The sequence below is a fragment of the Erythranthe guttata genome, chromosome 9 (assembly GCF_056151865.1).
Source record: "Erythranthe guttata isolate IM_541 chromosome 9, IM_541, whole genome shotgun sequence".
NCBI classification, from domain to species: Eukaryota; Viridiplantae; Streptophyta; class Magnoliopsida; order Lamiales; family Phrymaceae; genus Erythranthe; species Erythranthe guttata.
In genome coordinates this window covers 14,805,628-14,831,042 of record NC_142541.1, presented here as the reverse complement: position 1 = coordinate 14,831,042, position 25,415 = coordinate 14,805,628, and the positions used below count along the sequence as shown (strand labels likewise).

The window sequence follows — 25,415 nt, the reverse complement described above, 5'->3', positions numbered from 1 at the left end:
TCTAACAGATTATTAGTTTCAGACAGTGGTGGAGATAGCATAGAGTTAGGAGGTGACATGACTCTCATAACATTTCTTAAATCATTATTATTTTATATAAGATTTACAAATTTTCGTCTATGGTAACATTCGCTGTAAACAAAAATAGTGCATATCGATCCCCAAAACATGAAACCTTAGCTCTGGTAATTATTTCAGGGGTGTGGTTGTAATTACCAATACCATGGACCTTAAAGTTATTTTAACATACCTAAATCAGGGGTGTAGGTGTAATTTAACCAAAAAAATTCTTTAAATTGTTTATATTATTGAAAAAGAAAATTGCATCTGCCCTAACTAGAAGTTAAACAAAAATCAGGTTAAACCTCCCTTTCCTTTTCTTTTTCCCCTTTCACTCTCCCCAAAAAAAAAGAAAAGAACTATCCATATCATCCCTAACAAACAACGACGTCGTTTTCCTAAAACTAATAATGAAACGTTTACTAAAGAAAAAGAAAAAGCGCTAAAACCCCGACAAAAGAAAAAAAAGCGTGCTTACGTGTTTCCACGTAGACCATCTTATCCATTTCCTCCACCTTCTTCTAACCCGAAAAAAAAGGAAAAAAAATAAAATCTAAATCCCACTCTTCAAAAATATCCCCTTCTTTTTCTCTCTCTCTAACATCAACAAACAATCCATCCATCCATCAATGTCGACCGCATTTCCCGCCTTCCAGTCCCCAATCTTCTCCTCCTCCGCCGCCGCCGCCGCAGCGGCGAACAACCACCGCAGCCTCAAAGTCTCCGCCCAATCCAACAGCTGGTGGTCCCCGCTCTTCGGCTGGTCATCCGACCCAGACTACATCAACGGCGCCGCCGTTAAGATCGAAGCGGGCCACGTGGATTCCGATTCGGGCCGGGCCGGGCCGGACAGGAGCCTTTTCCGTGGCTGCTTCACGGAGGAGAAGGCGAAGGAGCTGCGTAAGAAGACGGTGGAGTTTTCGAATTTCCACGATATTATGTACCACTCGGCGATCGCATCCAGGCTGGCATCCGACGTGTCCGGCGGCGCCGAGCGTTGACTTTGACTTTCCTCCGGTGAGGTGGTCGGAGTTAATGAAAAAAGTATTCCAATTTGTCGACTATGAATTCGTTTAGAAATAATTAGGGCTGTGTTTGGATGGAAATTTAGAGACGCCTGGTGGAGATTGAAGAATGTACTTTGGTGGTGTTGGGATTGCTTTTGAAATTGATTATTGCTAATTTTAATCTTTAATAATCATGTAAAACTAATTAGCAATTCCGTAATCACTTTTATGTTTTCTTGTTGTTAGTAATTCCGATTCCTAATTGATATTATCCTTTGTTTGCTACAACGGATTGAGATATTTTTGGATATTTTGAGTTGAGATTTGCCTTTGAAAGAACAGTAAGGGTATTTTCGGGCATTTCATTTATTTATATAATATTTGTGTGTGTAGGATTGGATTTGTTCGACCCTACACCCGGTGAAAAACACCGGGTGGGTCTTCTGCTGCCACGTGTCCCTTTTTGTATTTTATAATAGATTCCCCGCGAGAGTTTACTTTTAGGGATTTTAGAAAAAAAAAGAAAAAAAAAAGAACACGCGGCAGCAGAAGACCTACCCGGTGTTTTTCACCGGGTGTAGGGTCGAAGGAACCGTAGGATTGATGAAATTTAATGAATCGATTTTAAATTTTTAAAATTTAAATTTGGCACTAGATGACATTTATCAATAACTGCTATGAAAATATAACAAAAAACAAATTCAATTTTTGATATTTTAGTGATAAAATCGTCATTTTCTATTTGTCATTATTTGTAAAATTAATGGCAAGTTTTATTTAATTATTAGGTTTATTTTTGTTGAATAGTAACATTTGGTTGTGTTTTAATTTTAACTACATTGAGTTGAATCTTCACTTTATTTCAAAAAAAAAAAAAAAAAAAATTGAATCTTCACTTTATTTCAAAAAAAAAAAAAAAAATTGAATCTTCACATAATATCTAACTCTTACTCTCTCTTATTTATTAGGGTAAATTACGTACACATCCCTGAGATATGCTAAAATAAATTTAAAGTCCTTATAGTATTAGTAGTTACAACCATCCCCCTAAAACATTGTTAGAGACTCTAACAGAATAATGTATTGAATAGTTTTTCCGTTAGGGTTCTAACGAACTCATGCAGTGGTAGAGACAACATAAAGCTAGGTGTGACATGACTCTCCTAACACCTCTTAAATCATTATTATTTGATATTAAATTTATAAATTCGTTTACGGTAGCATTAGTCTCACGGGAAATAAATATAGTGCATGTCGGTCACCAAGACATGAAATCTTGGTCCCCATAATTGTTTGACGGGTGTGGCTGTAATTACCAGTACAACACGGACCTTAAAGTTATTTTAGCTTTATCTTTTTTTATATATTCGTTTGCTTTATTTAGTATGCTACACAATTACACACTCCCAAGTCCTAAATGCAGATATGGCCTTCTTAAGTTGGGTCGGGTCGGGTCGAGTCGGGTTGGACCCGACTCCAAACATGGACCTATAGAAAGCCCAGATCCACTACAGAGTGGAAATAATCAATAAATGTTCTAAGCCCATCTGTATATCGTATTTAAAATATTAAATATTTTACACTTTATTATTATTCTTATTATTATTTTTTTGTTAATTTTTTTTTTTAATTTTTTTTTAGATTTTATGCAGACTGTTATATTGAAAGTAGAACAATTATTATTTGATTTCGGCATACATATTCGTTCTAAAAAGAGAAGATCAATTATTAAATTTGTGCACGTATAATTATTAGTAATAATATTAATAATAACGATTATTATTTATCATTATTATTAAAATTGTTGATTAATAGTATGCAGTATTTATATTTTCATTACCTGGACTAATTACGAATAAGAATAAAAAAAGAAAAAATACAGACACATGAAAATAATTGTTGGACCACAAAATCACTAATTGGCCATGTTACTGTATTAATTATTAAATATATTACACAATTATTGCCGACCAAAAATGAACAAGCGTAGACTGAAATATAAGACCACTGACAATTAATTCAATTATTATTATTAATTTAATTATTTCCTAATTTCTCAATCAATATATTTAGCTGCACATGGCTGCACAGTATATCAGATCTTGGAATGGTCCCTTTTTTAACTTTATTTTATTATATTTTTATTTTTAAATCTGATTTTTTTGCTAATTCTTCTGACACGTCCCCACAATTCTAATTAATTATATGAATAAAATATATATTATTGGAGTAAATATCCACATAAAAAAGAGGATCTAAATTAATTTTGTCCTGCTGAGCAAAATTTGTATCACCTTCCTCGAAGCAATCATATTTTAATTTTGTCACAGGCATGCACGTGGCACATGAGGGTTGTTTTAGTAATTTCATCACATATTTCTTATTTTTCCTTTTTTTTTTTTTCTGGACAAAAAATTAAAACCCATAATTGGTACTTGCATTACTTTAATTGCATTTAAGAAAAATATTTTTCTTTTGAAGAAAAAAAACTAAATTAATTCCTTAGTTTAATGAATTCTTACAGATTTATAAGAATAATTGAAACCAAACGTATATCGATCTTTTGCGATTTTACATTATTTCGTGTCGAAATATTCTACACGATTTCCAAATCTTTTTAGGTAAAAAATCAATATATTCCATCTTTTAAGTTCCAATAATGCACGAACGATAATGAAGAACCAAAGAATCAAGAATCGTACTTGAAATGACTAAAATGCCCCTCGACGGACAACACAACAGTTTGCCGGAATAATCATGTGTTGTGAAAATGGTATGTCTGCAAACTGCCCTGGATAAACCCTAACCTTAATTAATTTCAAAGGTTCGATTTATGTACTTTGATCATATTAATTAATATTGTTACTTAAAATAAGCTAATTAAACACGTATCCATAATTATTTTAATTATTAAATACCCACAACTCGAGATATTCCCTCCACCCGTAGAATTATGACGGGTTGATGTAAACGGTATTATATATTTTCGAAAAAAAAATTATACATTAATAATTAACTAAAAGTTCTTCATATGTATCTGTTATTTATGTGTGTATTTCGAAAGAATAATATAGGAAAATACTTAATTTGGATAGTATTTCAACAAGACAGTAAGACCAAAACTTAATCGAGACAATAACTCGGTTCTTTCTCTTGAAGAAAAAATTTGCCTCGTGCAATTACTCTCGATTATAGCAATTAGACCATAAGTTTACTGCCGAAATTCATTGACAATCTTTTAATTTATAACATTTTTGTAATAGTGTAATGTATTAAAATACATCATGAATAACTTCCAACTCTAGATTAATGGTCAAAATGACTATTTTTTCACCTCATATTTTCAGGTTGGAATAAATTAATAAGAAAATATAGTGGCAATCTTTGTAAATTTGTCCAAAAAGGAGGGTATTCTCATTGACAAAATTGCATAAAAGCCCTTCCAATCCTTGTCCATTTGATTCAAAACATCTCATTTTCTTCTTCACCCCAAATAAAAACACACACAAATACACACACACAGAGATACATACAGAGAGAAGTAGACAAGATGAAGATAGTAAACATTTTGGTAGTGCTATTGTTTGGCAGTTTCAGCATTGCATTATGCTTCACTACTGATGGTAATTTTTCAACTCTTTATTATTAAAATAATTTTTTTTTTCCAACATTATTTTTTTTAATGCGAGTTTAATTTTAATAATTATATATTTTTGGATAAATTTATAACTTTAATATTTTTTTTTGGAGTAACAACTTTAATTAGTAGATTATTTAGATGTTGAAATATTTGCATGGATGAATATGTTTTAATTATATGATATAATAATAATGTCACATAATTTAATTCAGAAACTATGAAGCTAATTAATTACCATCTCTGCATATTAATTATGATAATAAATAAATGGATAAGTAATTGAGTTTATTTAATTATTCAAATAATTTTATTAATGTGCAAGTGACATCCAATTTTGAGCTATTTTTTTAATACCGTTTCAACATGTTTTTTTCGAAAATTATCTTCTTAAATCCGAAAATCTCGATTTTTTTCCAGGACTATTACCGAACGGCAACTTCGAGTTCGGACCAAAGCCATCCCAGCTGAAAGGTACAAAAGTGACGGACCCACATTCGATACCGGATTGGGAAGTTTCCGGATACGTGGAGTACATAAAATCCGGCCAAAAACAAGGCGACATGATATTGGTGGTCCCACAAGGAGCCGCGGCCGTACGATTGGGCGACGAAGCTTCGATCAAGACCAAGAGAGTCAAGGTCATAAATGGGATGTTCTACTCCGTCTCGTTCGGTGCTGCGAGAACTTGCGCGCAAGAGGAGAAATTGAACGTGTCGTTTGCACCGAATAAGGAGGAGAAAGATTGGGGCGTTTTGCCGATACAAACGGTGTATAGTAGCGATGGTTGGGATTGTTACTCGTGGGGGTTTTTGGCCCAATCCGACGAAATTGTGATCACCTTTCATAACCCGGGAGTCGAGAAGGACCCGGCTTGTGGCCCGCTTATCGATAACGTTGCACTCAAGGCGTTGCGTGCCCCTATTAGGCAAAGAGGTGAGAAAAATATTTATACTCGTCATGCATTAATCAAAGAGTCGAAATTGGAACGAAATATTTGAATTCTAGCTATTTCGATCACGAACATATGTTTTTGGAGAAATTACAGTTTCCATCCCTCAAGTTTCCACCGATTTCACATTTGGTCCCCCATGTTCACAAAAAACACTTTTGGTCCCTCATATTCCAGTAATTTCACACTTTTGGTCATTGCCGTCAATTTACCCTTACTCTGTTAGTAAATGCATTGATGGGCACACACTTGATTACGTTAGTTTTAACGGGAAATTGACGGAAATGACTAAAACTGTTGAATTGTTTAAACATAAGGCACCAAATGTGTTTTTTTTTTAATATGGGAACCAGATATGAAATTGGTGCAAACTTGAAGGACAAACACTATATTTTTCCCATATGTTTTTGTTGTAATTTCCAAAATTTTGATTTTTTTTTTTTCGGAATTGTTTTTTAATCGGATTTTGAAATTATGATTTTGAATTCGATTTTAAATTTCTGAAAGAAAAATCAAAAAAATTACATTTATAGTACAACATGATAGGTATTTTACAATAAATCTATTTCATATTATTGTTATTAATTATATTCCAAATATCTAATATCCCAAGATACAATAAATGCAGGTAACATGTTGAAGAATGGGAACTTTGAAGAGGGTCCATACATTTTCCCCAACACAACATACGGTTGTCTAATTCCTCCGAACATCGAAGACGACCACTCCCCTCTACCCGGATGGATAATTGAGTCCCTCAAAGCCGTAAAATACGTAGATTCCGACCATTACGGGGTGCCCGAGGGCAAACGGGCAGTCGAGTTGGTTGCCGGAAGAGAAAGTGCCCTAGCTCAAATAGTGAAAACTGTGCCCGGAAAAACTTACGATCTTTATTTCTTATTGGGGGACGCGAAAAATTCTTGCGAGGGGATGATGACCGTTGAGGCGGCCGCGGGCAAAAATTCTCTTCAATTCCACTACGAATCGAAGGGCGCCGGTGGATTTCAACGTTCGAAATTGAGGTTTAAGGCAGTGTCAGTTCGTACTAGGGTTAGGTTTTTGAGCATGCTTTATCACATGAAGAGTGATAATACCGGGTCTTTATGTGGGCCCGTGATTGATGATGTGAGGTTAGTCGGCGTTCGGAATCCGGGTCGGGTTTGATTGGGAAATATATGATATGATTATATGTAAATCACATGGCTTGTTGTATGGTTTCTTCTTCATCATATGAATTATTTAATTCAATATTATTAGGATCACAAATATTTGATCCTATGTACTTTCTTCGTTTAATTTTTCAAGTCATGTTCAAGGTAGACACACAAATTAAGAATTACATACAATATATTGCATCCATATTAGTAGAAAAAGACCTAATTGCCCTTTACACATATTAAGAAATATCAAATGGTCTTTACTAATAATATGAGAGAAAAAATTGAATCGAGGGAGTATAAAACTTTGATCGTATTCGGATAAAGTGGAGTAAAAATTAAATCGTTTGAGAGGTGGGTTCGATTTTACCCGATTCCATTCCGATTCCATTCTAGACCAAGTCTTGGAAATGGGTGTACACGTTTTATTGGACCCGAAATGAATCTATAGACCTATTGCTCGAGAGTGAACGTTTGTTTACTCAGCGTACCTACATATAGTTGTCAGTTCCTTCAGTACCTACCGGAAAAGAAACAAAAAATTGATTGGAAAATTTGGGCCCATTAGAGTGATAACGTGTTAATTGGGCTAACAAGATCTTAATATTAAAGGTAAATATATTTAGCTTGAAAAGCCCAAATAAAGTATTGGCCCTAAAATGTATCATTAATGCCCTTTTTAGACTACATTTGTGAAATTAATGTTGAAAATGAAAGAAAATGAAATCTATTTGGACCAGTTTGTAAATAATGCGGTTGTATGAAGCTGATTGATAGGTAAATACGACGACAAATGAACAAAATTAATTAAATTTTCCAAGACAAATATTTTCTCTCTCCCACATGATGGGAAGCCCAACTATTCATCTTAAATTGTATCACTATTATTTTCCAATTAATTGCACAATCGACATTGTTAGTAGCTACGACATTTCCTTATTCATAATACGATTTTCTGTCGTTCCGCAAGTTCAAATCCCTTTGCCAACGGCCGTTAGATCGAATTTGTCACACATAGTTAGTCTAGTGTGGTTTACATCCCTCGTATACTTTGCAAGCAATTAAACGAGAGTGTAGATTTATCCAGCGTACCTTTATAATTGGTTGCAGAATTTATGGCGTTTTCCGTCTCGATAGAATCGAACGAAAGATGGAGAAATATAATAACAAAATAGTACTATAATAATCATAATTATACTAACAAAATATTATACTCAAAGTTCATTTCGCATTAACTTATTTGTTGAACAATTCATTGGGTTATAAATAATACAAAAATACATTATTGTGACATTATTAATCTTCAATTATCAGATAGTTTTAATAGTCCATCATATTTCAAAAATTTATTCCGCGTCGAACACATAATTCTATCGACTTTATTCTAATTGGTCTTGGATATTTAGATATTTAACATTGTTGAAAGATGTTGAATATTCAAAATAATAGATAAATTTTTTTAAAAAAAATTTAAAATTGAAAAAAATAAATAAAAGAGGGGACAACTTTAATAGTGTGGAAATTGAATTGCCCTAATCTTGTCCCAAGTCTACACAAAGTTATGTTGAAAGGAATAATGAAGATAAGCAAGAGTTGGCACTTTCAACAGTATGGAGATTGATAAAAGTCATCCCCACACATTAAATTCAATGTCCCTCAGGTTTTAAATTAGAAAATATTAATTTAATTTCTTTTTATTTATGTAAAATTAAATATTTTTATTATTATTTTTAAAAATAAATAAAAAAAGAAAATTACATTTAGAATATGAATTATTAGTGGGCCTTGAAATAGATGAGGCTTTCATACAGTTGAAAAGGCCCAGTAAAAAAGATAAGACAAATTTAATTTAAAACAAAAATAAAAGGAAAAAGATGTAGGAAAGTTTGACTTGGAAAATGTGAACCTATGGACTATTTATAGGCTAACTTTTACGTTGTATAATGCCAACTATGAAATACAAATAGTAACGAATATGTAAATGCTTTTTGCGTGATCTTTGTTTAATTTTCTTTATATATATATATATATATATATATATATATATATATATATATATATATATATATATATATATATATATATATATACTGAAATGTAAAATGTCGTTTCAATTTTACTAATATTGTTTCGATTTCGAACAAGATTTTGACAAAATTCAAAGCATGGAAATTGTAGTCATTTCAGATAGCTTTCTTATTCAACTTGAGTTACCTCAATTGGATGTCGGATGGCAAAGTTATGCATGTACAAATTACATTTTTATATTTTAGATAAATCAAAATATCGAAGTAATTGTAAGCAATAATCAATACCGATCTATTCATATTTTTCTCATCGAACATTTAGTGTTGGTGATTTAAGTCGAAAAAGAAAGCTTACTCAAAAAATACAAATTCCGTGTTTTGAATTTCGCTAAATTCAAATCCGAAAATTGTCACAATCACGCCTGAAGTCGAAACAACATTATTAAATGGCTATTCATAGACAATGACGACTATACATCGGATTGATACACATGGTAATTGTCTATTGATGTCATTATTTGTTATTACCACTACATTAAATGGCCATTTGAGGCCAAAAAATTAAAAAATAACTAAAAACTATTTTATTATATATTTTAATATAAGGAACCAAATATTTCAAGATAATTAGTTAATAAAATAAAAAAATTAGTACAACCCAAATGAATCAAGAATAATTCGAGTTATGCAATCGAACGAGGCCTTATTATATTGCAATAAGGTTAATTATTGCAATTTTCAAAAAAATAAAATAATACCGATCAATAATGACATAAAATATAAAAATATATAATGTCAAGAAGAAAAAGACATTTGCCTGAAAAGTAGAGAAGTGAAAAGCAAAGCAAAGCATGGTTTTAAAGAGACAAAACATTGGTTTAGTTCCATAATTTTATTTTATTTTCCCTTCACTTCTTTTGTGACCATTAAATTAATAAATAAATAAAAATCTTATATAAATCTATATTTATATATACACATATATTATTTTTTTAATGTTTAAAAAAAATGAGATAAAATAAAGAATAAATAAATATTTACTTGTGACAACATGCCGCAAAAGTGGTTATCTCTGGTCGGTATAACAGACAAATCCGATGATGCTACCACTTTTATTTTCTATTTAATTATTTTTCTTGTAGTTTATTTTGAATTTTTTTAATATTTAATTATGGGAAATAAATAATAATCCACCTTTTGTTGTTATCTTATCGTTGGTGCATGCGAAGCGAAACATTTTTAGGCTGCTTTATTACTTTATAGTTAATACATATTAGCTTTGCATTAGCCTAATCATGTTTAATAATTAATTAATTAATTATAAAGGGGATTTAAATTTTAGGGCTCGAGATCAATATAATTTATTTTTCGAACCGGTTTAAATTTTAATTAAATTATAATAATTTAAATAACCGGGAAAATATATTGACGAGCATAATTTAATGCTTGTTTTCAGGAATTAGATTTTGGTTTATTTATTTATTTATTGCAATAAAATTTTGTCATATCTGAATTTACACAGGGAGCAAATCATGGGGAAATTTGTCTATTATTTTAATTTAATTGAACAAAATTTGAATACCTAAGTTACAAGATGATGATATAGACGTTGTTATAGATCTATAGATAATTATTGAATAAAAACTAATTAATTAAATCAATATTTTATCCATCTAAAACACAATCAATTGTCACATTGTCTGAAAAACTCCCCAAACAATTAAAAAAACATGGTGTACCTCATTTTGAAGTAAGTTTCCAAGTGTCAAGTCAATTAACCACCAAATTTATGTCTTAAACTAAAAAATAAATGTACTCCTTCTCTTTGTAATTTATTGTCGTTTTTCGATATTGCACCAAGTATTAAAAATCTCGATAAACGTATCTTGATTTTAGGGGAAAAAAATACTATGTAGACTAATATACTCTTCATTATTTAATGATGTGAAAGAGAGAGTTAATACTTAAATTGAATTAATAATGTTAAAATATAAAAAAATATATTTAATTTATATTGGAAAAATAAAAGTGATACATAATACGAAAAAAAACTAATTTTAAAAAATGACATTTATTATGGAACATATGGAGTACTTAATTATCTTTAATATAAGGGTAAATTACAACCACTCCTGAGGTATAGTTAAATTACGAAAACCCCCTTCTATTTGGGTAATCACAACGACCCACAACTATAAATCTTCTTACATGTCCACCCTTGCGGTTTCAGATTTATTGGAATTTTCTTGATTATATGGAATATTGTGGTACCCATTTTATCCCATTCGAGGTCCACATTTTGAAGCAAGATGATCATAAGATGTGTGTTTTGGCTTGTAAATATCAGATTGTGGTGCATCAGAAACTGTATTTTTACACAAAATGAGTACAAACTAGAGAACATAACGGGATCTAGATGATTATCTTGAATTTAACATCAAAAGGGTGGTGATGAAGAAGATTCATAATTGAAGGGTAGATGTAATTATCCAAACATGAGAGATTTTTTCGTAATTTGACCATACCTTAGAGATGGTTGTAATTTTCCCATAATTGATGGTCGGAAAAACACGAAAAAAATCAAAAAAATAAAATAAATGAATAATAATAATGATAATAATAAAAATAAAAATTATCCACCACTTGTTCATAAGATAGAGGTACTAGTGCATAAAGTTGGTCTGTAATAAGTGATTGTGGAGAAAGGAAAAAACAAAAGAAACTGAAATGCAATACTAACAACTTTTGCAATAAAATCAAATAAATAGGGAAGTCATTTCACTCAATTATAGGGAGACTAACCAATTTATAGCACATGGCCGAGTCATGTTATTAGGGACGAAAGATAATTAATCTGACAAATATCTATGTCGTTCCTTGACAAACAAACCCCTCTATTAATTATGTTTTCTTTTTTTCATCCCTCTCTTTTTTTGTTGTTGTTGTTGAAAAGACAATTAATCAACAAAAAGAAGAAAAAAAAATAGAATAGTGTGCAATTAGGGGTGGAAATCGGACGAAATGGATTGGAAACGACTTCTCCGGAAAAAATTCCAATTTTATTTCAAAAGTAAAAACTAGGTTGCAATTTTCATTCCAAAAAAAAAAGGAATGCAAAAATTCCAAAAGTCGAAATATTCGAAACTAAAACTGGATCATATATGGGAATTTCCAGCAATTTTGTATACAAGTCCGATTCCGTTCCAAATAATTTTAAAAATCGAAATAAGAAATACAATTCCAAATTCGAATATTTTCGGATCAGAATTGACGGAATTCGGAGATTCCATTCCGATTTCCGGCCCTATGTCCAATATATTTTTTTTGTAGCTAAGGTGTTAGGACAAGATGTACATGATTGTGGGGTTAGAAGATATTGTGTATAAGGTCATTTTTGTTTGTATCTATTATTGTTTGTTTGCGAAAAAGAAAATCACAGTCTTTTCACTTATATAATAATCATTATTTTATTTTTATTTTAATAATCCAAATTAAATACTAATTAGGGCACCACTATTCCACTTTTAAGTTAATTGGTGTAAGTATAGCTTTCAAATCATTGCAAGGACACATCAAGAATTAATGTTAGGCAAGTTAGGAAGGTGATTATGATTTATTTCCCCCTTAATTTTGATGAATTTACACTCTGTTATTTGCATAATTTGGGCAATCTAAATTAATAGTTTATCCACTTTGGTAGTATATATATATATTAAAAAATATTGGACCGTCGATTTAGTCGGACCTATCTGAAACTAAGTGGTTCGACCCAGTTTTATTTGGACCGAACGTAGGTAGTTTAGAGCTGAAACGAGTTGGAGCCTAACTATTAAGCCCGAAAAGTTTACAAGTCGAGTTTAAACTTATTACGTGTCGACTCGAATTAAGCTAGCTTATATAAGTAAGTGAATATTTATTACATTTATAATTTAACATATTTTATTTATAGATTTATATATTCAATACTACTTGACAAAAACATTAGCAGCCTTATTATGGAATCTTCTGAAAGGGTACGATCGTCAGTTTACATGGTATGATCCAATCACCTGACGAGACAAGTCCAAAAATTGTATAGAAAGATTACAAGAAAGTAGTTTCAGTTCAGTATCAGTAACTTGTATATTGACTAAATAGCCCCTACATTTTTATACATGGTTTATTTGATCCACATTTGGTTAACTTCACCGAGTGTAATCTCATTCTATACGTATATTGTTAATTATCCAATTTTACACAAATCCACAATAAATATGTATATGTAATTATGTGTACATCGATGGCAATTTTATAAGATTATACACTATATTTCACTAAATATAAAATTTATAAATTGAAATTACATATACATATACACATAGTTTTTGTGGGCAAAAGAGGCCAAATTTTTTCATGATTGGATATAATAGGCCAAAAAACTACAGTATAATAACTTTTTTAGGAAAATATTTTATTATGATTATTTGCATATATACATATATATTATATATAAAAATAATAATTGGAAAAATATTGTTAGATTCTGTAATGTTGGAAAAAGAACTGAATTTCAGTTGCAGGGTAATTGGCAATATGTGGATGATTGCACTGCAAAAAGATAATCATGATTGATTGATCCTTCTTTTTTTTTTCTTTTTTTTTTTTTAAATAAAGAAAATTATTAAAAAGAAAAAAAAAAGTACAGGGGCAATTTAATTTTTCTCTGACATCATCAAACCAATATTAGCAAGTTGTTGTTTGTAAAATTAAATAAAAATAAAATTAGAAAGATGATGATGGTGTAAAGAACGATGGGATGACGTGGCTGCCACACAAAGTTAGTCCATGACATAATTTGGTGAAATTTATATATACATACAGAGATACACACAAACAAGAAAATAAAAAATAAAAATAAAAATCGTTGTAATAAAAACAGGACGCAAAAATAACTGCAAATTTTTGTTCATATATGTGTCAGCAATCGATATGTATATCTTTGTTTATGTACATCTCGTGAATATAAAGATTATTGGTTTTTATTTTTATTTAAAAAAATTATATTTATTAAGATCTAATTTTTTTTAACTCTAATTTCTAAAATTCTATTTTTAAGTTTCGCGATCGATGATGTTATATATGATATATGTCTACGTTAAATCCTTGTTTTACTGAGTTCGGTCGATTTCGATGAAAATTATTATGACTGCATACTACTTTATTTTATTTTATTTTTAACTTTTATTCCGATTTATGAAGTTCTGAATTTTTTATTTCTTGTGAAAAATCTTGGGTGAACCCAATAATAATTTTTTTTTCTAATTCCAATTTTTAAATATACGAAAGGGGAAAAAAGAAGAATCTTGAAAGTACTCCTACACTAGATCTAGAGAATTTGAACTCTCGATATTATGCATTATGTGTTACAAATTGCTCGATAAATCAAATCACGTATTCGTAGGCGTACGAAAATATACTAAATGAAAACATCTTTTCGACGAAACTACAAATCCATACGTAAAATATACATACGAAAAGTTAGTCGGTTAATATCAACCATATATAAATTTGTGAAAAGATTTAACTATAGTCTCACAATCTAATATTTGAGATGTTCCAACATAAGTAGTTGGTTATCACATACTTCAATTCTTGATAGTGATTTTACGTACGAACTATTAATGCAACAGGTAACAAAATAGACATTTTAAAATTATTTTAAAAAAATAAAAAATAAAATTGTATTTAATTTTACAAGCCAAAGAGTTGTCAAGTTGACTTCGTTATTAAATAAAACTTGCGTGGCGGCCGTTAACTATATATTCAGGCTGGAGGGCACATTTTAATATTTTTTTTATTAAATATAATTAAATATATTACTAAATATAAATAAAATAGTAATAATAAGAAATTAGACAAATGTAACGGATTGGTCAGTTTTATTACACAGGCAACTGGCAAAGAGGACAATCAAGCAATTTACATGCTTAATAAATTAAATAAATAAATAATAAATAAAATAAAAAAGCACATGGCACAGACGCATCGAAAGGGTCCCTTAGCAGACAAACTCTTTAGATGGGTGTACTTATTGTTGCATGAATTTAGTGTTCTGAATTTTACTAAAATTTATTTATTTAATTTTTTTTTTTTGTGAAATTGGAGATATGTAGGAAATTAAAAATATTGGAGGTGAATAATAACCTACATAGATAGGGATCGCTCAACCAAAGACTCGTCCTTATAATTGTGTTGGTTTTGTGTCGTGTCGTGTCGTGTGTAGAGTACGATACTCCTTCCGTTTTAAATTAACCGACGTTTTGGAATTTTTATTTAATTTATTTTTTTCAGTGTTTTTATTATTCAAATAAATAAATAAATAATTTTTGAAAATTTATTTTTGCGAATAAACAAATAATTAATGGTGAGAGAATTAGAGGGCGGGGGTACTTTAGACATTTATATTTCAATTATTTAGAGGATTCTTTCCTATTTAAATTTTAAATATTTAAAAATCATTAAAAAGATATAGAAAATATTAGTCGTGGTAAGTAGTCGCAGACAGAGTTAATTAAAACTTGAAAGCATAGAAATGATGACAAATATCAAAGCGAAGAACCTAACAAAAAGTATTTGTGTATGAATATAAATTCAAAATTCCTTGCCTACATAAAATACATTAACTTTTTTTTTTTAGTTTTAATTTGAATTTAATAAAATACATGTAACAAAGACAAGAGACAGATTATTAGATTTATTATATTTTCACAAAAAAGGGCAAATCAATCGATATCCAGTATCTCTAACACTGTTCTATCTTCTTGGAAAGGAGACACAACCAAAAGTCTAAAAAAAAATTTAAACCCAACCCCAAATGCACAAGCCTATGTCTCCACCCTCACCGTTTTATGCTACACCCGTTGAATTTCACCTGAATACTTAAAAGTTTAATTTTGTTCACACATATATTCAAAACTCTAAAACCGTAGTCATTTGAGTTACTTTTCTAATCCAATTTCAATACAATCAGCTATGTTAGATGTCGTGTAACAAAGAATTATACACGAACGAGTTACGTATTCAATTTTAGATAACTGACCAAGACATCAAAGTTGTGTGCAGTACTAGTAGTACTGTTCATAGATTCATGCATATCTTTCTCTTCCGACATCTCATTCTACTGATTTCAGTTGGATTAGCGAGAAAGCTAAACTCGAAAAACTACAAAATTTTATGTATATGCTTTTGAATTCAACCAATTCCAAACTAGAGAATAATAGTCAAGGCCACGTTCAAAGTCGAAACAACATCTTTAAAACCGAATCAACATCAATAAAACTGAAACAACATTTATCTCATCACATTTACTAACTTTCAAAAACACACACACACACACACACACACTAAATGGTCGAGTATGTTAAGCTGTTAGATGAGGTGGTCATCGTATCGAATAGAATATATATAGAGAGGGGGTGGGGGTGGGGGTGGGGGGTGCAAATGGCCCCAAGATGTTTTGGAAATATTAAGACAAGATTAAGAGAAGTGCCCTAGCATGGGGCACCCATGGTTTGGGACAACCAAGGCACATCCCCCCGCTAACACAGCATAAAGGTGCAATAAAATAGACAGCCTTGTTCCCATGTGCTCTTATTTAAGAGCATCCTTCCAAAACACAACTCCTCCACTGCCTCCCTCCTCTCTCTCTCTTTTTTCTCTCTCCTCTTTTAAATTAATCAAAATTAATACATCAACACTATTTATATATATACATACTCTTGCAGACACATTTTTCCCTACATCTGCGCCTGTGTTTTTTTCTTTTCAAGCCTCCGGGGGCCGACGGTAATCATCGATCTTCTCATCGCTTCCGAACACGGTGGAGCCGGAAATTGAAGATACGGGGCCGATATTTATTTATTTTGCTTCTTGAAATAAATTAATAAAGTTGGAATTTTATTTGATCAAACCGATATTTATTATATATATGAATTAAATTAAATTGGTGGGGGACCGGTATCAGACATATTGTACATGCTACACCGAATGAAATACAAAACACGTGTAATAAAATTTACTCTACGAATTTTATTGAGTGTACAATAAAAGAATCGACATGAACGAGAAAATCTTGAGTGAATATCATCATCAAATCAATGTACCCGTGTTTAGAATTTAAGTATCATGGGTTTAAGGACGAAATAGAATATGATCTTTTTCCCTTGATTTTACGTAATCGTTGATGGATCGCGTAACGAGACTCGAATTCTTCGGGTTTTGTTTGTATGATAATTAACCACATGATTTTGAGCATAAATTAAAACAAAAAAACTAGTGGGGGCGAAAATTAGGTTGGAAATCATTATTCAAGAATGAGATTAATTGAAAATGACTTATGGGAATATATCATCAATCAATTCAAAGGGGAATTCGCAGCTATCTTGACCCTTCCTTTTTTTTTCTTTCTCAATTTTTATTTCTTTTATAATAAATAAATAAAATTAAATAAAATTAAAAAAATTCTGTCATCTCCTCAAACGTCGGGGAAGACCCCCTAATAAAAACTAGGGTCAAACATGCATGTGCCTACACAACTATTATTTCCACCTCATAATCATACATTGAATCACAATATATATCCAAAAAGATCATATAATCTTTTTTTCCTTATTTTTTTGACAAGATTATGTGAGAAAATGGCGCGTGTAATAACAACGTATCTCCTCAATCGGACAGTCCGCAATTATAAAAAAAAAAAAGAAAAAAACGATCTCGTAATTTCATTTAACCGGAAAATTACGCATAATAATCTTATATTGACTAATTCTACTCTTTGCTCTTTCAAGAAAGCAGGGGTATTTGTGTAATTTGCTTTTTTTTTTTTTTTTTGAAGAGAAAAAATAGAAGGGAAATTGACAAGAAAAGTTTGACAATCTTTGGTATTACATAATCAAGGATGAAATATCATTTTCCAACTAATTATAGTATAGCACAAAACATTCACATTGAATAAGTAGTGGTTTATGGTTTTCTGGACACATGACATGATCAGAATAAAACTGGCCACAACCTATATTAATGTTTGTGTCTCACATATTAAATGATATTCTCATTTATTATCTATCATCTCTGTTTCCTCCCACATCAAAAATAAAATCAAAAAAAAATCATCAGGGGCATTTTCGTCATTCTTAAATAAAATACACAAATTAAAAAAAAAAAAAAAAAAAAAAATTTTATTTAGTTGGGTTATAACTAAACTAGTTGACCTTGAAAATTCAAGAGGTTGCTTCTTCATCTCCCATCTTCATCTTATTGTCCTACACAACAGACAAGAAACCCTCTTCCCTGTATAAAAACAAACTCAATCCATCCACCCAAACTAAACTATATTCTCTTCATTTCTCTAAACCCACCCCCCACCCCCCACCCCCCTCCAAAAAATTAAAAAAAAAATAAAGAAAAAAAAATTCAAGAATATTGAGAAGCATGGGGGATTACTTCCATTTGTTTTGGATGGTGTTGATGACATATATTCCGATGGTAATTGTGGTGAAAGTAGTGCTTCATTTATGGTGGACGCCAAGAAAAATCGAAAAGCACTTCTTGAAACAAGGGATCAAAGGCCCTAAATACCAGATTCTTCTTGGTAATTTGAAGGAACTCTCCACCTTGAATTTGAGAGCTTCCACTCAACCTATGCCTTTGTCACACAATATTCTTCCCAGGGTTCTTTGCTTCTACCATCATTGGAAGAAAATCTATGGTAATTTACTTTTTTTTTTCTTTTAAAAAAAAAATAGTTTTATTGATTGCAATTTTGTTTCTTGTTTTTCAAATATATATACACACACAACATTACTACTCTGCCAAGAAAGTTGGTGTGAGCTGTGTTGATCATTGTGTGACTGTGTTTTTTTGTTTAGTAGGGTCTACACTATATCCATTGCCTTGGTAATAATAATATGTTAAAAATTAGAAATACTCTATTTAAAAAAAACTAATTTGTTTTAGTTAGTTGAATTAGTGAATAGGACATGCAATTTATGTTGTTTTAAAATTGTTGGTAAAAATTGCAGGTTCGGTGTTCCTAGTGTGGTTCGGGCCGACACCGCGGCTGACAATATCCGACCCGGCAATGATCAGAGAGATATTCGTATTGAAATCGGAACTTTTCGAGAAAAACGAGTCGCCCCCACTTGTTAGGAAGATTGAAGGCGATGGTTTGTTGAGCCTCAAAGGACAAAAATGGGCTCACCATAGAAAGATTATCCAACCCACTTTCCACACCGAAAATCTCAAGGTATAATAATAATTATTCAAATTATTATTTACCAAATATTAGATCCATTTTTTTTTTAAATTCATTTAATTGTTAATTTTTTAAAATTGATCAATGTAGTTGATGATACCGACGATGGCGAAAACAATGGAAGAAGCGGTGATGAAGTGGTCGGAAGAAATGTCGAATTCCGGCAAAATCGAAATCGAAGTTTCTGATTGGTTCGAGAAATTGGTGGAGAACGCAATTACCAGAGCTACTTTCGGAAGCAGCTATTACGAAGATGGTAAAGCAATTTTCCAATTGCAGTCGCAGCAAATGCTTTACGCCACCGAGGCTTATCAGAAGATCTTCATCCCTGGCTACCGGTAAAAGAAATTAAAAAAAAAAAAAAATTGAATTTTGTTTTTTGAATTTCGAATTTGATTATTTAATTAATTCGAAAATTTAGGTTTCTGCCGACGAAAAAGAATAGAATATCTTGGGGATTGGAAAAGGAGATTCGGACATCGTTATTGAAGCTCATCGATCGGAGGAGGAGGAATTGGGGTAGTGGTGGCGGTGGTGGTGGAAATTGTCAGGCGGTGTCAGACGAATGTCCGAGCGATTTATTGGAGCTCATGATTAAGGCCAGCCTCAAAGACAGCGCCGATTGCGAATCGCCGTCGGCGGCGGCGGCGGTGGCAATCACGGCGAACGACGTGGTGGAGGAGTGCAAGACGATATTCTTCGCCGGGAAGCACACAACCTCGAATCTGCTGACGTGGACGACCGTGCTACTGGCCATGCATCCCCAGTGGCAGGAACAGGCACGTGAGGAGGTCCTGAGGGTGTGTGGGGCACGTGACACCCCTACTAAAGATGATCTCGCTAAGCTCAAAACGGTATGGTGTATACATTTATTATTTTATTTATTTTTATTTTTTTCATTCTCTTCTGGTGGTGGTCCCCCCACCACCCTCAGCTCAGATATATTTAATTTTAAATTAAATTAAATTAAAAAATAAATAAATTTAATTCTGCCTTGATAAATGTTCCCAGTAAGTATAAATAAAATTTTGGGGGAAAAAAAATAAAGAGCACAACTTTAGCATGTGTTGGATGCGCAAAAAAGGGGTCTTATCTTCTGGGTAGGAGTTTTTCTAGGTGACATAATTAAATGATATACTATATATTATATTTCTCCTAAATAAATATCAATTTTGGAATGTCTAATAAATTATTTAATTGTTGTATAAAAAAGACAAAATCAAATATTTGGTATGTATTATGGAATTATTATTGATCAAGTGAAATCATTATTTTGGAGCAATTTTTATGCCAAAACACTAAAAAACAAGAGTTGTGAAATTATTATTATTATTTTTAATTAATTAATTAATTAATTTGTGTCCAACCCAACCCATATGCAGCTGGGAATGATTCTGAACGAATCACTGAGACTGTACCCACCAGCAGTGGCAATAATCCGACGGGCCAAGGCGGATATGCAGTTGGGTGGGCTCCACATCCTACGTGGCACGGAGCTACTAATTCCAATCCTGGCCGTCCATCACGATCCATCTCTGTGGTGCCACGATGTACACGAGTTTAATCCAGCGAGGTTCGCCAAGGGCGTGGCTCACGCCGCCAAACACCCGATGGCTTTCATGCCCTTCGGCTTGGGGGCGCGCCGCTGCATCGGCCAGAACCTAGCCGTTATGCAAGCCAGATTAGCCGTCGCAATGATCCTCCAGCGGTTCACCTTCGAGCTGGCGCCGACCTATCAGCACGCGCCATCTGTCCTCATGCTCCTGCACCCGCAGCACGGCGCGCCGATTGTCTTTAGGAAATTATAATATATTATAAAGTCGCGTTTCACGTTTTTCTCTTAATTGTTTTCTCCTTCTGACGTGTACACGTTTCACTTAGGGGTTTTAGATTTTTCTTTTTTTTTTTTTTTTTTTTTAATTTATCCCTCTAACTTAGATGAATGAATGTTGGATAGTTTTCAAATATTTCCACTAGTTTGCTTTGCCCCGAAATTCCGGCATGGGGAAAAGCTATTCGTCGATTATCGATTTAAAAAAAAATGTATCTCGTTCTATCTCTGGTGTTCGATTTATGTAAATTCTTGATTTATGCTTTTTTGTATACATCTTTATTTTTTTAAAAGTTGTAACTTATATATATTGGCATTGTGACATCTCTTAGTGTTGATTCAGTGGAATATTATTATTTTATTTATTTATTTTATAATGCGCCTATATAGCGAAGACAATATAGATCCATTAGGTAAATACACAATATTGTGGAATTTTTGTCTTCTATAAAAGAAAATAGTAAATTGTTTATAAATTAAATTAAATTGAATATACTAAATATATCATCAACTCTATATTCAACCATATTATATGAAGAAAAAATAATTTTTTACGTGTGATTGTGGGTAAAGTAGATATCTTTATTTGGTGCATTGAGTAAAACATGCAATTGGATTGGAAGTTGGAACCACCCCTCGAAAAGCAAAATTAAGTTTACCTTTTTTATTTAAATTTGTAAAGAACTAGGATTAAATTATCTATTGTCCAATATTAATATCGATGCGGGATCTTGAAATGAGTATTTCAAATGTCGAACTGGTGATTTTTTTGAAGAATGCAGGTTCGTATGTATGATCTAGTGTACGATGCTTGTTCATCTTTTCTACAAAACCACTTAATACCAGTGTTCTAAAAATCGGTCGAGGCGGCCGATTAATCGGTCTTCAAAGCGGAGGCGGTCCAAAACCTTTATGATTTTAGGGTGCATTTGGATGGAGGGATTTCAAATCCATAATAACAAATCCCTCGGACTTGTTTGGATTGAGGGATTTGGAGATGGATTTCAAATCCCCACCCCTCCTTTTTAGTTGATTTTGGAGCAATAGTGATGGATTTCAAATGACTCCAAAATTGGAGTCATTTCAAATCCATTCCCCAAATCAAATCCCTCCCCAAATCCCTCCATCCAAATGCACCCTTAGTGTAAAGGTTTGAAAAATCGGTTTTTTGCCTGTGAGGCGGTTTTAGGTGGTCTGAGTCGGTCCGAGGCGGTCTGAGGCGGTCAAACCTTTAAGGCGGGTCAAGCTCGGTAGCAAAAATCGGTTAAAAATCGTTTTTTTTTCTTTTATAATTCAAAATAAAAGTTGGATTTTAATAAAAGAAAATATGAGTTTATGCGTTATTTTGTTTATGTTAATTGTTATTGTTAAAGAACTAATGATGTATGCCACGAGTGTTCAAGAATAAACGTAAATTCAAAAAAAATGTTTTTTTATTTATATTTTATAAGGATATTTATGTATTATGATCTTATGATTATTAAACTTTTATTATGTTATTAGGATACATACATGATGGAGATATAACTATGTTTAAATATCTTTTTATATATGTTTGGAGTATTTATAAATAATATTTAGAAATATATTATATTAAATTTTAAAAACCGATTTATTTCCGATTTATCACCGATTAATCGTGAGTCGGTGTCTGACCGACTCTGACCCGATTACCGATTTTTACAACCTTGCTTAATACACAATGTGCCACGCCAGAGAGTTTCCGGCGATTGCACGCCAACATTTAAATCAGATGATGTTGTGTGTTGATAATTAACTCAATACTTAAAAGAAATTAAGTCAATAACAAATCACGTACCTTAAAATTTTGATTACGGTGAAGATTAAAGGTCACAAGAATTGTTACTATTTAATCAATGTGGGATGATAATTCCTTTTACTTTAATTAAGGAATAAGCCACATTAATACAACAAAAAGGTCAATGAAAAGAGTATTTAATATTTACAATGAATTTAATGACGCTGGTTAGTTTTTATCCTCTTTGGTTTCTAATTAATTGTCGTTTTTTAAGTTTTGCACAAGTGTTAAGAATGTCAATAAACGTGCCTTGATTTTTGTAAAAATTCTTTAAAAAATTAAAATAACTCTGATCATTTAATAATGCAACGAGAGAATTAATACTTGGAGTTAAATCTAAGGGACTATTAGTGAGAACCCCCTCTAGCTTAATTTTAATGAGGATAGATCTAGCTCATTTTCCTTTATTAGTGAGAGACCCATCATTTTTTTTATTCTCAAATTTACCCTTCCTCTATTTACTACCTATTATACACTACTTTGTTACACTTTTATTTTTTTTATTTTTTTGTATTTTAATTTTCATTTTCATTTTTTTAATTAATTTCTTATTTAAAAAAAATATATTTAAAAAAAAATATTTTTTTAACTTTTTTATCATATTTTTTTACTATATTTTTTTGTCTTCAGTTAAAACAACTATATTTCAATAAAACAACTATTATTAAAACAACTGTTATTAAAACAATATGATTAAAACAACTATATATATATCAAAATCAACTATTTGTTAAATCAACTATTACATTCAACTAAAAAGTAATAAAAACAACTATATTGCTGCACAAAAACAATTATATTGCTGCACGAAAACAACTATATTGCTGTACGAAAACAACTATATTGCTGTACGAAAACAACTATATTGATGTACGGAAATATCTATAAATCTGTAAATAACACCTCACAATTTCAACAAAAACAAACATCCATTATACTATTGATTGAACACAAAATTAGCCTTATATATAAGAATTCAACCAAAAACTCCAATTAAGAAAATTAAGATTCGAGAATTGGGTTCCAAAAAAAAATCAGAGACGAAGAAGAAGAACAACAACAATGAAACAATGTGGCGGTGGTCTATATTTAAATCTCAGACGCAATATCAACCCTAGCGCCGCTACATAATCTCGTCTTTCTCCCTAGCGAAAACCCTAACGCCGTCCTTGACGAGAGAATCCCAGGAGTGAAGATCGTCTTCTTTTCGCGTTGGTGGAGGGAGGAACGCCGTTGGGAGAAGAGAGTAACGATGGCGGCGCAAAGACGGAAGATGGTTGGAGGCGGTGGCAGAACACAGATGTAAGAGAGTTGGAGGCGCCGATATGTAGAGAGAAAAGAGAGATAAGAATAAGAAAATAGAGAGAACGTGAAATAGGTTTGGTTATTTTAAATATAATAGGGCAAATTAAGTATATTAGTAATGTCAAAAACAATATTAATTAAAAAAAAATTATTTAATATAAGGTGGGGGATTTTCACTAATAATGAAAAGGAGGTTATATCCACCTTAATATAAGTAAATGAATTGGGGGGTTTTCACTAATTATCCATAAATCTAAAGTGACGTATAATACGAAACAAAAATATTTTAAAAAACCGACAGTTATTATGTGGACAATAGCAAGCTGGCATGTCTAAAGAGAAAAGAAAATGAAGAATTAAACATATAACATTAAACAAAGATGGGAGTATTAATGAAGCAATAATTGATCAATAATATGGCAACAAAAACTAATCACTAAAATAATTCAAATAATCAAACGGTGGGAGTGATAAACATGGGTAGTTGACACTAATTAATTAAACTCAACTGTACTTTGGGGCCATTAATTACATTCTTAAATAATTTATTTTAAATGCTTTTCTGGAATAAAAAGGAATTAAACTTGGATTCCAAATAAAGGAATTTACTTGGCAAGTACTGTACATCTTAATTAGATTTTTATATTCCATTTTTAATTAGCTGGAGATTAGCAGATTTGAAGCCCAGATTAAATAATAAATAATAATTGCATGATTAGAAATATTTCATGTGTAGAAATAAATTCTGAATAAATTCCTTGATCCCAGGAATATTTCTTTTGGGTTAATTTAATCCCCCTGGCCAAATAATTGATTAATTAAGATAGTTAATTAATGCCAGCTAATTTACTTAAACCATGCAAAACTTTATTTAAATATAGGCTTACTTGAATAATGACAAACTTAATTCATGCCGAATTTTACGGAAGGGAAGAAAACGCTATCTGCTTCAGTAGCACTTCTTCTTGAAATACGTTTTTTTGCTGTATTTAGGTGGGAATTAAACAATGTTTATTTTTCAATTTTTATAATTTTTTTTTTAAATTTCAAAACAAAAACAAAAATCATATATTTGATGGGCCTAACCCAAACCACTATGTTTGATGGGCCCAAAGAATTTTAGGCCCAATAAAAAGCTCTCTAATAAGCCCGTTTGGATATAGTTAAGCGAATTACGGTTAATTACCAGCCAAGCCCGCATTAAGAATTATCTCAAGTTTTCTTTGTAGTAGGATTTTCGTCGGGACCAAGCTCCGACGCTGTTACGTTTTATTGTTTGTAAAGGATAATAATACATGCACGATTTTGATTATGAATATTATTTATAAA

General features: G+C 31.4%; 3 protein-coding genes across 3 annotated transcripts; all 3 read left to right on the top strand.

The window, feature by feature from the left end:
- The first annotated feature begins 594 nt into the window (after positions 1-594).
- LOC105975594 (plant/protein) lies at positions 595-1,301 on the top strand. Its single transcript, XM_013000792.2, has one exon. It carries the CDS (start codon positions 690-692, stop codon positions 1,059-1,061), a length of 372 nt encoding a protein of 123 aa, XP_012856246.1. The 5' UTR covers positions 595-689; the 3' UTR covers positions 1,062-1,301.
- Positions 1,302-4,521: 3,220 nt separating this feature from the next.
- LOC105975580 (hypothetical protein) lies at positions 4,522-6,961 on the top strand. Its single transcript, XM_013000781.2, has 3 exons — positions 4,522-4,690; positions 5,125-5,640; positions 6,285-6,961. Exons 1-3 carry the CDS (start codon positions 4,618-4,620, stop codon positions 6,818-6,820), a joined length of 1,125 nt encoding a protein of 374 aa, XP_012856235.2. The 5' UTR covers positions 4,522-4,617; the 3' UTR covers positions 6,821-6,961.
- An 11,124-nt stretch (positions 6,962-18,085) lies between these two features.
- Positions 18,086-21,222, top strand: BAS1 (Cytochrome P450 superfamily protein). Its single transcript, XM_013001416.2, has 5 exons — positions 18,086-18,585; positions 18,899-19,122; positions 19,222-19,469; positions 19,553-19,985; positions 20,514-21,222. Exons 1-5 carry the CDS (start codon positions 18,309-18,311, stop codon positions 20,937-20,939), a joined length of 1,608 nt encoding a protein of 535 aa, XP_012856870.2. The 5' UTR covers positions 18,086-18,308; the 3' UTR covers positions 20,940-21,222.
- The last annotated feature ends 4,193 nt before the right edge of the window (positions 21,223-25,415 follow it).

What these genes read in the sequence shown, in the direction of transcription:
- LOC105975594 (XM_013000792.2), top strand. Translation starts at nt 690, where the DNA reads ATGTCGACCGCATTTCCCGCCTTCCAGTCCCCAATCTTCTCCTCCTCC.
- LOC105975580 (XM_013000781.2), top strand. Translation starts at nt 4,618, where the DNA reads ATGAAGATAGTAAACATTTTGGTAGTGCTATTGTTTGGCAGTTTCAGC. An exon ending in ATTATGCTTCACTACTGATG is followed by an intron (nt 4,691 to 5,124) that starts GTAATTTTTCAA and finishes ATTTTTTTCCAG; the next exon opens with GACTATTACCGAACGGCAAC. An exon ending in TGCCCCTATTAGGCAAAGAG is followed by an intron (nt 5,641 to 6,284) that starts GTGAGAAAAATA and finishes CAATAAATGCAG; the next exon opens with GTAACATGTTGAAGAATGGG.
- BAS1 (XM_013001416.2), top strand. Translation starts at nt 18,309, where the DNA reads ATGGGGGATTACTTCCATTTGTTTTGGATGGTGTTGATGACATATATT. An exon ending in TCCACACCGAAAATCTCAAG is followed by an intron (nt 19,123 to 19,221) that starts GTATAATAATAA and finishes TGATCAATGTAG; the next exon opens with TTGATGATACCGACGATGGC. An exon ending in ATCTCGCTAAGCTCAAAACG is followed by an intron (nt 19,986 to 20,513) that starts GTATGGTGTATA and finishes ACCCATATGCAG; the next exon opens with CTGGGAATGATTCTGAACGA.